At 30.1% G+C, this 13,759-nt stretch overlaps 2 protein-coding genes across 4 annotated transcripts in view; one reads left to right on the top strand and one right to left on the bottom strand.

The window, feature by feature from the left end:
• Eps-15 (Epidermal growth factor receptor pathway substrate 15) overlaps positions 1–13,759 on the top strand; it is a 42,257-nt gene that overhangs the window by 2,562 nt on the left and 25,936 nt on the right. The window contains exons 5-13 of one of the 2 annotated variants that reach the window (XM_018459862.1): positions 936–1,160; positions 1,247–1,407; positions 1,926–2,085; positions 7,414–7,659; positions 8,232–8,294; positions 12,212–12,555; positions 12,636–12,813; positions 13,277–13,396; positions 13,684–13,759. The exon at positions 13,684–13,759 is cut by the window's right edge and continues 218 nt beyond it. In XM_018459862.1, the coding sequence (XP_018315364.1) occupies positions 936–1,160; positions 1,247–1,407; positions 1,926–2,085; positions 7,414–7,659; positions 8,232–8,294; positions 12,212–12,555; positions 12,636–12,813; positions 13,277–13,396; positions 13,684–13,759 (1,573 nt within the window). The remainder of the gene's footprint in view (positions 1–935; positions 1,161–1,246; positions 1,408–1,925; positions 2,086–7,413; positions 7,660–8,231; positions 8,295–12,211; positions 12,556–12,635; positions 12,814–13,276; positions 13,397–13,683) is intronic. The other variant, XM_018459863.1, reaches the window with a different exon arrangement.
• Positions 3,202–5,761, bottom strand: LOC108730281 (uncharacterized). 2 transcript variants are annotated; one of them, XM_018459864.1, is made up of 8 exons: positions 5,620–5,761; positions 5,278–5,461; positions 5,015–5,186; positions 4,500–4,848; positions 4,235–4,299; positions 3,669–3,850; positions 3,437–3,592; positions 3,202–3,373 (listed from the first exon to the last, which is right to left on the bottom strand). In XM_018459864.1, the coding sequence occupies exons 1-8, from the start codon at positions 5,759–5,761 to the stop codon at positions 3,202–3,204; spliced, it is 1,422 nt and encodes a 473-aa protein (XP_018315366.1). The 2 variants fall into 2 exon arrangements, 1 of the variants encoding a protein (XP_018315366.1); XR_001936971.1 differs by lacking the exons at positions 3,202–3,373; positions 3,437–3,592; positions 3,669–3,850; ... (1 more) ...; positions 5,278–5,461; positions 5,620–5,761 and having other exon boundaries at positions 4,256–4,425; positions 4,500–4,582.

The raw sequence follows: 13,759 nt of genomic DNA, 5'->3' as shown, positions 1-13,759 counted from the left end.
GTAGCCGCCCGAACCCAAGCATTACTGTCTATACATCCTACTATCCACATGGGTTATTAATGGTTATTAATTTAATGGATTACGCGTTTATTATACAAGATACGACAAAAGTGTATCAAACCTTATTTGTAGAGGATTTTCCGCTCTGCATTTTTTGTTTGAAACATTTTTTCATACGATTTGCATTTTTCGAAATAAATACAAAAAATAAAAAAAATCACGTTTTTTCGATGTTTTTTCGAAATTGCGGCCAAGATACGGCCGAGCGCCAATTTCTGCTGTCATATTTGTTTTCAGGAGCCAAAAATACATCAAAAACACGTGGTCGTTTGTTTCGTTTCGAATATGCAGCTCATCCGAAGGTTTACCTATACATCAATTATTTGTTGTTCTTGAAACAGTCCTAGAATGAAGCTAGAGTAATATCACAAATTAAATTGACAAGGAATTAATATTATTGATTCTAATGAGCATTTTTAAAACATTAACGAATTTATTGCAAAAAATATCCCAATTAAAATTCAAATCTGGATCTTTCTCATTCCGTTTGGATCTCTTTATTTAAATTCAATTATCGAGGTATATAGTGATATTATTTAATTTGATATTACATACTCCAGCTTTAGTCTAAAATTGTATTTTAAGATCGGCAAGTATATAATCGGCATGTAGTTTTCTTAAACTGAAAATTGTAAAAATTTACAAGAAAGTATTAGGCACCAAGATTCATTTTGACTGAATTTTTGAAAGAATAATTTTGAAAAGTTTGAATTTTGAGAAGTTTGAAAAAATAATTTTTGATAACAATGTAACGTTAAGTATTGAGAAATTATCTTGGATGATATTAAACGTTACTTATTTTCTATGTATTTTAATAATATTTGTATCAAATTATATTTCTTCTCTTTTTTTTGCCTAATTTTATTATTATGCAGGCTATGCATCTTGTATATAAAGCATTGGAAAAATATGCGATACCAAGTGTACTTCCACCAGAATTAATGCCGCCTAATAAAAGGAAAGACATTATTATCTCTAAGACTAAGTCTCCTACACTGATAGGCATGGCAGTTACTATATCACCATCATCGCAATCACAAGCACCACCCTTATCAAATACGACGACCGTTAAGAGCTTGACTGGGTTAAATGCTATAAAAGTATTTATCTTTTGAACTCTGTGATTTAAGAACTTATTGTATTTCCGTATCCAAAATTGCTGATGTTCTTATACTGTAATTCTCAGACAAGCGCACAACATTGGGTAGTTTCGGCCGAAGATCAAATAGCTGCGGAAAAGTTATTTTTACAAGCCGACATGGACAGAGATGGATTTGTCTCTGGTTTAGAAATCAAAGACGTCTTCCTACAAAGTGGACTTCCACATTCTGTGTTAGCCCATATATGGTAATATAGTATTTTATTGTAAAAATGAATAAATATGTTGAGCTTGGACTCTCTCTCTTTAAAATAACAAAGACAACTAATTCAAGAATACTGAGAGTCGGCGCGGAAGGGGGTGTGCAACTATTATAATAAGTATGAAATAATTACTTTATAGATATCTCTTGAAGTCTTCTTTATTTAAAATTCTTATACTTTTCGACTCACTTTGGAGTCCTCTCAGGAGCATTCTCAATTTTCTTAAACTAAGTTGGTTTAGCAGTCTGCCGAGGATGAGTCACTTACAAGTTGCCAAAATTGTAGTGGCTTCTAATTCAAAATCAATAAATAATGAATTCTCAATTCTAACTGGATGGAAATAAAAGAGTAACTCACCTCAGCAAACTTCAACCTTGTCATGAAGCTTTGGAAATTTTATAATTTTAATACTATACTCAATAGAATGGTCTTTGTTATTTTATTGTGAACAATTTACCAAAAATGAACTATCATGGCATTAACGAAAACATTTAATAAATTAGGAGTTTATGCGATATTTGTCAAAGTGGAAAATTAAATAAGGAACAATTTGCCATAGCCATGTGGCTTATCAAGCAGAAACTCAACGGTGTAGATCCTCCGGCAAGTTTAACTCCTGAAATGATACCGCCTTCTGTACGCAAAGTTGGGGAAAACATCGTGGTAATTATTAAAATTCTTTTCTAATGTACTTACAATATGCTATATTTAGAGTAGAGCTCGGAAAAGAGTAACGTAAAATTCGGGTATCCGCCCGCAGAACCGTGTACGATGCGTATATCTGCAGAACAGTCTGCAATACTCGCGGAATCGTGGACGATACGAATACCCATTTCGATGCAGATATCCGCTATATGCTACAGATATTTGTGCGTAACTTTGTTAATTTTAAAGATTTGTGTTTTAGAATTATTTGTAGTGATTCTCATTTCGATTGTAGTTAATTAGTTTAAATTATGTTGTAACTTTTAAAATATTCATCTACAAACAAAAGGAAAACCTTTACAAATGATTTTGAATCAAGATATGTTAATAATTTGTCTTTACTTTAAAGTCGGATAACAGTCATTCTTTTAAAAATCTCTATTTTATTATGAGTTGAACTATAAACAATTGCGAACGAAATACTATATATTATACTCATTTTATTGAAAACTTTGTTAAGATTCGGATACCAAATTTACTAATGTAATTTGATCAATTTTAAAGGCGTTTTAGAATTGTTTATACTAATTTTCATTTTGTTTGTAGTTAAACAGTTTGAATTAAAGATATACTGATCGTACAGTCCCTGCAAAGCAAATTAAATTTGGAAATTTAATATCTGTAATGCAAAAACGAAACAGTTTAGCTCCAGAATATTTTTATTACAAATGGAATGAGAATCGCTACAAACGATTGTAAAACACATATCTTTAAAATTGACAAAATTACGTGCAGATATTTGTAGCATGTAGCGGATACTCGCATCGAAACGGGTTCGTATCGCCCACGATTCCTCGGGTACCTATATCGCACACGGTTTCACGGATACTCGCATTGTACACAGTTCTGCGGATACCCGAATTAGTGAATACCCGCAGAACCGATCTAGATTCGTATGCACGGATAACGGAGCGAGCGGGCGAGTATTCGGGTAATCCGAACTCTAAAGCTTATTTGAGGTTCATCGCCTTCCTTCCCTTCTTCATGCACAAACATAAACACATCATTTTACAAATTGTTAATGAACAGTTTAATCTACACATCAGCATTTATAAAACAGCGTTTATTGTATTTTTAATGCATCGTATATCGCGTTCGTTTCTTGAATGCTTTCCAAAACATTATGAGAATTACGCTAATTACGACAATAGCGCTCATTAAAATAACATGATGATTCAACTTGAATTCTATTTCTCCAATTACAATTAGCTTTATTATTCCAGCAATTTTGTTATTTTGCCAACAACTATTAATAAAACAAGTTTAGATTATTATTATATGTTCTCGTCCGTTAATGAATTTAATTTACCTGTATATATTAGCATCCTGAAACTTCAAAGGTTCAAATAATATTTGCATCTGAAGATTAATATGAATTCTTCCATTTGATTGGGATTTAATGTGAGATGGAATAATCGTTTTATCATCGATTCGCCAAACAATCGGAACATCTGCATTCAGATTTCTAAAATGAATTTTAAATCATTTTTGGTATTTGTCATTATTAGTGAAGCGATTAGAACTTATGTTTCAAGTTTTACCCTGGACAGACAAGTTTGATTTTTTTATCATGTTTCTCATAAACAACACTACGTGCAGTTGATGGTAATGGCTCAGGCATTTCTTGAATCATAGAAAATATACCTGCACTATTGTTTGCACTTTCCAGAATATTACCCTTTTCATCGCGCACCTCAAATATGATATCTTTTCGACATTTTTTCTGTTGTAAGAATATTTGTTTCGATTCTCGTTAAAATTTCTACTCTATTATCGCAATAATAATTATGAAGTGCACCGAGTAAATATTTTCCTTACCATTGTATATCGAAAGTTCCTTTGCATATTAATGTTATATACAGAAAAAAGTTATTTTTAATTAGATTTTTTAGACTGCCTAATGTTGTTAAGCTAAGTTTAGCTTAATAGCATTAGGTAACAACAATCTAATTGAAAATAATCTTGTTAATTTAAATAAAAATGAAACATTTTGTAAAAAAATCAATCGACATAGTAGAAGGAAGAAAAGATTCATCATTTTTTCCTCTAATATCCTAATTTTACATAATTGTAATGAGAAGTCTTAAGTATTGTTTAATATGCATACCTTGCAATATTGCCTCATAATTTCAATTTTTTTATTTTTGATAACGGGAATTAGTCGCACTTGTTCTGGAAGAAATTTCGACTTACACGGTAATTTATTTTTAAATAGCATTAACGCCGTTTTTAATTGAACTTCCAAAGTTGTATTTATTGCTTCTATTTGCGTTGTATCGTATTGCGTTTGATTCCATTCTTTAAGTAACTTACAATTTAGTAAGAATCTTGGCGAGGAAGAATAAAAAAAGATTTTGTTTTTATTTATTTACCTTTTTTTATATCTTGTTTATATTTCATATGTTGTAGTTTATTCATTATCGATGCACGTTTATTAATAAAAGATATGTGATCTGACATTTCTATAAGAGAAACGGCGCAATAACCATATCGCAGCTTTATTCCGACTGCATCGCATGTGGAGCAAGAACTCCACGTTGTCCAAGTGGTGTATACCTTCAACTTGTATTCCGGCACATTTTTCACCAATGTCGCTTGCAATGTATAAGACGCTCTATCCGGATATACATTAACCGTTTCCATATTACTATCGACATGTAAATAATAAATTGATCCTACAGTATATCCTACTTCACACCAATAAGCTCCTGCTTGCTCTAACTAAGAATCATTAATTATTATTAATTTATAATTATTTACATTTCCTATTAATATTGAAAAAAATTAATTTTTTAATAATATGTGTGATTAATTTATGTATAAAAAATATCTCCGAATTATCTTTTGTAGTTATATGTTACATACGCTATACTTTCTGAATTTACACCTTAATATTGTACATGATGACATATTGGCTATCTGGTGAATTGACAAAGCGATTCCCATTGTGTAGCGTACTTTTAACTTTACTGCTGCTGCTGCTGCTATTATTAAAGTACCATTCTATTAGAGAAGTCATATGCATTTCCAGCGGCGAGATGCAGATTTGGCATTCTAAACTGTAAATCAATTTGTTTAAGTTTTATCGTAATTGGCAAATTTTTATAATATATATTATAAAAATATGATAATTTTCTTAATTAATCGTACGTTATGGATGTTCCTTCGAGCGCTATGAGCGCACTCGGATAAATAATTTTGTCCTGCTTTATATCTGCGTATATTTCTTTCAGACACTTGTAATAATCTAGCCATTGTTGTTTGTGTAGTTGTCTTAAGGTCTTGTTAGTTTTCGGATATTCATATTCATTGACATTTAAAAGAATTTCATCACCTTGTTATTACAATATCAAATACTTATTTATAATCACATACGCGCGCGCGCACACGACACACACACACACACACACACACACACACACACACACACATTATAAATAGATCGACATCTGTATATCTAATCATTCACATGTAATTAAAGCATTCACCTACCATGCTTATCATTAAACACTTTATTAATCTTTTTTGGTAACTCTTCATGCTTAGTTAATAAATTTGATCGTAGTAAAGCTAAAGATACGTTATTGAAATAATAGATTAAAATTAGCATTATACATGTCTTCATCATTATCATTGTGTACAGCGTCGTGAAGTATCGCAATGAAATGAAATGCCAGTGTAATGTCCTGTCATTTTTTTGCATGCTAATATAATGGCTGTGTTCAGTAGAATGTTTATGAAACACTTGCATATGAAACTCTATGCGAACGAAAATGAGATCTAAAAATCAAGATTACATGGAACAATTAATTACCATAGTCCTTGTCAAATAGCACAATCTTGGAAGAATCAAACACAAAAAATGCGAGCAATATATACAAAAATTTACAAAACTCAAACTTTGTGACAGCAATTTTATATATACAGAGTGTCTCAAAAAAACGGATCGAAACACAATGGGGACGTAAATTGGATCAAGGGGAACAAAATAGTTTTGTACCATTTTGCAGTTGACGCAATATTTAACGAGATATTAACGTTTAAAGATAGGCAAATACAAGCGTCCGACCAGCCTACTCATGTACTGCTGCCAGTAGGACGGCCTACCGTCCCCACCGATCGCATGACGCGTCGTCAACTGCAAAATGGTACAAAACTGTTTTGTTCCCCTTGATCCAATCTACGTCCCCATTGTGTTTCGATCCGTTTTTTTGAGACACCCTGTATATACATATATACAGGATGGCCCATGTAAAGTGTTACAAGCTATTATCTCTGAAAGTGTGTATCAAATGACTAATATGTTCAGACAAAAGTTTTATAATTTTGAGGAGAGCATAAGATGGTACCATTTGTTTGACCTTAGGTCAAACAAAAATAATGAAAAACGTTACTTTTTTTATTTAACAGACAAAATCAAGGTCATTATTTGATATTTTTCAAAATCACCATACGGCGCATTGAAAATTAGAAGCTTCAACCTAAATTTTGGTACTCTATAAGTTACATTTGGTTGCGTACAGTTTTGGACAGGGGGGTGACCGAGTTGACATGGAATGATCCCTGCACGCACGCACGCACGCACGCACATATATATATATATACATATACACAGCCTTTAATATATACATCTTATAAAACATCTTGAACTTGACTGGCACATGCACGTTTAAGAAATTTCTTGGAGATATATCAAAATTCACTATATTGTATGGATTCATCTATATTAGAGTTACACAATTAACATTTTATTCTTTATATAAAAATTATAATTTGAATTGTTAATTAAGATTTTTAATTAGCGAAAATTCTGATAATTTTTTATATAATTCTTTAGAATTTATAAATTTCAGAATTCCGTATAATTTCATAACTTTTTAGAAAATTTTTCAAATTTTTTCAAAAATATTTTTCAAAAATAAAATGTTCCATTTCGTTGAGATTTCTTAGACATTTTTTATAATTCTTTATATAAATTCTGTAATATATGTATATATTCTAAGATTTTTATTAATAATTTATTTTATAATTTCTGAAGAATATCTATAAAAAATCTACAAAAATTTAAGATATTTTTCAAAAATCTTCACAAATTTAAAATATGAGAAATTCTTAAAAATATGCGATATGAAAATTTTTCTTAGATGTAAAGTATCATCTTTTTTTTCCAATATACATGATACACAAATGAATTTTAAACTGAAATAAAAATACTGTTTCTTTGTATGATAGGAAATATCATAATAATGATCAGATATTAACATTTCGAATATGCTTCTATTACAGGAAAACAATAACATATCAGGCTATTCGAATCCAGAATTGAATATGATAAGTAAAGACATAGCGGAACTTGTACGTGAAAGACAAAGCATGGAACAGGATATAGCGCAAAAGGAAGCCGATATTAAGATAAAGAATGGAGAAATCAAAAGTCTTCAGAGCGAATTGGATACGCTTGCAGCAACATTGAAGCAACTTGGAAATCAGAAGGGTGAGGCGCAGAAAAGATTGAACGACTTAAAAGCCCAGGTAAGTGGAAATTCGATGATTTACCAGCTTGCTTATTGAATGTGTGCGGCACTGCTTTTTAGGCACAACTATATGCGGTACACACATATATAGAGTTGTCGTTTGTACATTGCCCTTGTAAAATAAAGCTAATATTTTAAATGATATTTAATAAACGTAATAAAGTAATAATAAATATATGCCATATTGCATTTTGAGCTTATACTTTTCGTTACGTATGAATTATACATAGAGATCACAGATGGTAATAATAAAAAGTAAATAGTAATTATATTTATCGTAATCCATTCTTTTGCTATTTTTTTAGTCATTATATTTTATTTATGTATTATTTTGTGAATTTGAAGTATATTTATTCATTTGATACACAAATGAAATTCGTTTTATACATAAATAAGAATTAATTGTAGTATTGACGTTTATCTTAACACATTATTAATTATTAAAAATAAATTCCAAAAGAGAGGGAATGAGAGAAAAGATAGAAATAGAAAAAGATATAATTTTTTATTCATCTAATTATGTTTTTATGTTTTTCTTTATGATTTTGTTTTATTATGTTTGGCTTATAGAAGACTGAAGTAGATAGAGATTTGAGTGAGGTCGAAGAGAAGATTCAAAAGGAACAGAAGAAGGTATATGATGACAATATTGCTTAAAGTGGATCTTTATCTTTATACAATGAAAATCGATACATATCTGTCGCGATAGGAAATAAATTTCTTTTTTTTTACATAATATTTTATTTTTCCACGGTGTGTATGTACATATTTACATATAGAATCGCCGGGCTTTTAAATTGAGCCCGGCAGGTAAAAATATTTCAGACAAAAGTTGTATTGTCTGAAGGGAACAAATAAAATCAATGCTCGAAAAATATCGATCTTTTGATCTGAGTTATTATCGTTTTTTAAATGGAATTGTAGTTTTTACATAATACGATACTTGTCGTTATTTTGCAAATAAAAGTATTAAAGAGTTATTAAAAAATTAATAGTTTACGAGATATTTTTGTATTTTATGTCAAAATACGCCAGAATACATTATAAAATATTATAGACTATTTATTTTTCGATAATTTTAATACTTTTATATGCAGAATAAGCAGATACGTAAAAAAATTATATATATCTATTTTTAAAAATGCGATAATTTTTTATGTGATTTTGAAGAATCGATTTTTTTCAAAAATTTATTTTACTATTATTTACCTCTCTCCAGACAATACAATTTTTATCTGAAATATTTTATCTGAAATATTTTTGTATACCGAGTTTAGTTTTCGAGATATTCGGCTGGACTGTTTAAAATAGGACATACTATCTACGTTCGCGCGCTTGTGCCTGCGTGCGTGCGTGCGTATGTGTGTATACAATATTGCTAATATCATCTCTGATAGGTAAATATATCTTTCAAAAATATTTTTATACTGAAGTAAACAAAACCTACACTATGGCCCGTATTCAGAACGCGCTTTTATCTCTGAAATTCTATAATATGCGTAACGTAAAGTATAGTATGTTAGTGCGCTAACATCGTTATAAGCGCGTTCTGAATATAGGCCAATATCTATTATATGTATATGCAAGTCAAATTCTACTGTTGTTCAAAACGTGTACGATAACGCATTATTGATGCTTTGCTGGCATGCATAATCTGTTACGTTCTTTTTTGTGATATATGTATATTAAAAAAAATTTTCTGAATCTAAGTAATTTGTTTCTTGAATAGTTTCAAGTAAACATTTTTTTACTACAAGTACTTGTTACAAGTAATATATGTTTACATTTAATAAGTATTTACTTGCAGTAAAGAAATGTTTACTTGGAACTATTTAAGAAATGAATTACTTATATTAGATTTAGAAAACTTTTTTTAGTGTGCAAAATAACTATAGCAATATAATATTAACTATAACAATTAAATATAATATTAAATAAATAAAAAAAATCAAATTCTATCTAGGGATGTACGATTTTCAAAATTGTATGTTACATTGCGATCTTCCTTAAAAATCACAATAAATATATCGTATCGCGATTTTTATAGTAGGTATATTACAAGGTCGGAACACAGACCTTTGCACAACGCATAGTACGTAAAGCATAAGAATATTAACTAATAAGAGTTTTTTATTTCTTGGAAAGGAAGGAATGAAGAATTTTGATCAGTCCATTTTCCTATGCATTATGCGTTATACGTTATGCACTCTGTGCTTCCGTCCATACATTTGTTTAACTGCTCATTTTTGTCGCACCAAAAATTTTTGGTAAATTTAGTTTTTAGTGCAATGATAACTGAATAATAAATAATATTAATTGTAGAACGCAACAGATACGAAAGCGTTTGTTTTTTAGTGTAATAGTGAAAAATCTCTAATAAAATTCGGAATTCGTTTTCAAAGAAAAAAATCCTTCACGAAGTAGAAAAATATATCGTTTTTTTAATTAGGCGTTAGTCGATTGTTTATATGGTTTAAAAGAATTAAAGTATATAGAATATATAAAGAATATGTAAAGAATATATAAAGAATAAGTATATAGAATATATTAATCGCAGGTGCGATTTTGTGATTATATATAAACAATCAATTATATATACATAGATCTTACCAAAGTTGGATAAGTTAACTTTTTTCTTAACTAAGTTAAGTTATAGTTAACAACCTTGAAAATTTAATTTAATTAAAATACAAGTCAATCCATAATGAAATTATTATAATAAATTAATTGAATTAGAAGTTAATAAAAAAAATAATTGAAAAGTTAAAAGTTAAATTTGGTCTGAACAACCCCCTCCAAAAAAAAAGTTTAACCATTTTACATAATTTTTCGTATTTTTCCTTTCTCACAGCATATTTATTAAGGAATCACTGGTTATTTTTGTTCACAAGTAACGATTATACAATATAAAAGACATAAAATTACTAAAGTATATACTCATTATCCCCTCGCATTGTGTTTGAGGGTTGACTTCAAAAAAGTCAAATTAAAAGTTAATAGTTACATAAAATGTAACTAAATTAAGTTAAAAAGTTAAGAGTCTAAAATATAACTAAGTTTAAATTAATTAACTTTTAAACTTTTTAACTTAACTTTTACCTTGTTAACTTAGCACTACCCAACTCTGGATCTTACTATGGTTACATATCGCACTGCGATTCAAGAAAAGAAAATTGCGAGCCTGTAAGAAGTTAGCCCACTTTTGGAAGTAATTTATTTTGAGATTTATGCTGAATGGTGCTAGGTTTGTGCTACATTGTGCCCGAATATCAAAGTCAAAATATGAAAAATACATTAGAAAATAAAAATGAAACGATTTTTAAACCAGCCCCACTTTAAGATTTTTTCAATTTTCATGATTGTGCTAGGTTGTGCTAAGTTGTGCTAATATTGTGCCAAAGTGGTACTTTTAAATAACAACAGAAGTTATGATAAAAAGATAATTTTTGACACTCAATTCGGAAGAAAAATGACGCTTACATACTTATCATTTATTCGAATACATAAAATTGCATATCTAAGTTGTGCTAGCCTAGCACAAGTCAGCACAACGATATTAAGGGCAGTTTATTTTTGCGCGCGGTCCTTGCCGCTCGGCTTTTCGTCCATAATTCGTCTTTGTAATTTTTCGACAATACTGTATATCTGAGTTGTGCTAGTCTAGCACAAATTAGCATAACCTTCAAAGTTCTCGACATAACGATATTAAGGGCATTTTAATTGAATTGACCGTCAATTTTTAATAATAATGACTATTAAAAATGTTTGTGTTATTCACTTATTGATCCATGTTCTCATCTATTATAATTCATGTTATTCCCTTCTCATCAGATAATTACAAAACCCGAACTATGGATAAAGAATCCGAGCGCTAAGAGCCGCGCGCGTAAGAATAAAGTTTTCTTAATATTATAACTTAAAAATATGTAGGGCTTTGAGAATAAATCAGCTAAAGGAGAATAAAAAAGCCAATTAAGAACCTACGAAGTTGTGCGTAAGTTATTTATTTACTCATCAAATTAATCCGCATTTGCGGATAGAAGTTTCTTTTGTTCTATTGTTTATCTAAAAAAAAATTCTATCATTATTTAAAGGTATCACAATATTAGCACAACTTAGCACAACCTAGCACAATCATGAAAATTGAAAAAATCGCAAAGTGGGGGGCTGGCCTAAAAAATTGTTTTTTTTTTAATTTTCTAATGTATTTTTCATATTTTGACTTTAATATTCGAATACGATGTAGCACAAACCTAGCACAATTCAGCACAATTCTCAAAATAAGTTAATTCCAAAAGTCGGGGTCTAACTTCTTACAGGCAAATCGGCCTGCAAATCGCGATTATACTTGAATATATCGAATTGTTCGCACATCTAATTAAATCTCACATCTTCTCACGTTTTAACTCTTATCAATTGTACGTAGTGTGTACACACATAATAGCAGATACAAGCATATTAGCTGCTAATATGCAAGTTTTATTATTTTTACTTGAAGTCTACAACAAGCAAATTGAATTCTTTATAAATCTATTATATTTTTTTATAAGGTCGATAAGCTTCGTCAACAAGCTGAAGAACAAGAATCGGTGCTGCGGAGTCAAGAAGAAGAGTTGAACTTTAAGAGACAAGAACTCGAAGGACTGCGACAAGAGGAACAGCAATTAGAACAGCAACAGAATAAAAATAGGGACCAACTAAATGAGTTGACGAAGAAGTTGCAAGATACTCAGTTAGAAATCTGTCAAGCGAAGGCTAAGATTACTCATTTACAAGAACAGCAGCGTCAGATGAGTGATGCAATTGCACTTTATGATTCTGCACTCGCTGCAGGAGACGTCAATCTTGTACCTGATACTAGTCTACAGTTTGTACCCGAGATTGAAGATATAGAGTGTGTATTATATTTTATTTAAAACAAATCTTTCTCATCACAGAATTATAATGACATTTTTGTATATGTAAAAAAAATAGACATGAAACAACTAAGAGTGCAGGTGAAGCGAATGAAATGAAAACAGATGCAACTGGGACTAGCACTTTAAACGGATTTGGAGATCAAGATCCTTTTGCATTGAATAAAGCCAAAGAAGCATTTAGCGCACCAATATCCGATCCATTCGGAAGCACGTTTTCTGCGCAGCAATCTAATGTAAGTTTTTCTACGATCATATCCACGTATCTTTCACTCTTTGCTCTCCTGCCTTTTATATTTTCTCTTTTCTGTGATATTCTTTTATTATTTTGCAATTGTATCCATGCAACAATATACGTAGACAAACAAATAGAATAGAAGACATGGTTACACATGGTCACACAAACATGAAGTAGTAGAAGTAGTAAAAACAAAAATGATTGAGGAAAGTGAAGCTGACAGTAGGACTGCATTCCGTTTCTCACATGATGCGCATAATGCAACATTTATTTTTATTTGATATTTATTGAATAACAAGAATAAATGATGCATCATGTGTATCATGCGTAAAACATAATACACCTAGAAAATGCTGGACTTTAATATTTGACTATAACAATGTAATTTATGGATGATATTTATTTATATTTTAATCTTTCCTGTAAGCATGGTCACTAGATAATAAAAAAACCATCCACAGAATTTTACAGCAGATCCTTTTACTGCATTCGATAATACCAATATGGCGGTAAAGCAAGATCCTTTTGATCCATTTGGTAATGGAAAGCGAGCTGAGAATAAAACGTCAACAACTACGTTGGTATGTAAAATTTTATTTGTGAACATTTGGTCAAATCTCCATATTTTAATATTTGAATGAAGCAATCTTGTTCTTAACACTTCTCAGTTAATATTTTTAATTTTTAATCGATGACAATGGCTAATAGTAATGAAGTTGAAAAATAGCATAGAAAAATGATAATTATAGTTTTAAGAATATGGATATATGATTATGCTTAATATGGATATTTGATTATACTTAATATATTTCATACTTTATTGAAACGTTAAATAAAATGCAGATGAAAATAATGGTTTTCTGTTAAGAACGCAAAAGATCCGTTTGGAGAAGATCCATTTGCCAATCTTCATGCTCCTCCTCGTCCCGAGAGCCCTAGTCCCG

Source organism: Mycetomoellerius zeteki, unplaced genomic scaffold (genome assembly GCF_001594055.1).
Source record: "Mycetomoellerius zeteki isolate Tzet28-1 unplaced genomic scaffold, Tzet1.0 scaffold88, whole genome shotgun sequence".
Taxonomy (NCBI): Eukaryota; Metazoa; Arthropoda; class Insecta; order Hymenoptera; family Formicidae; genus Mycetomoellerius; species Mycetomoellerius zeteki.
The sequence above is the reverse complement of the archived record's forward strand: the minus strand, read 5'-3'. Positions and strand labels throughout refer to the sequence as shown.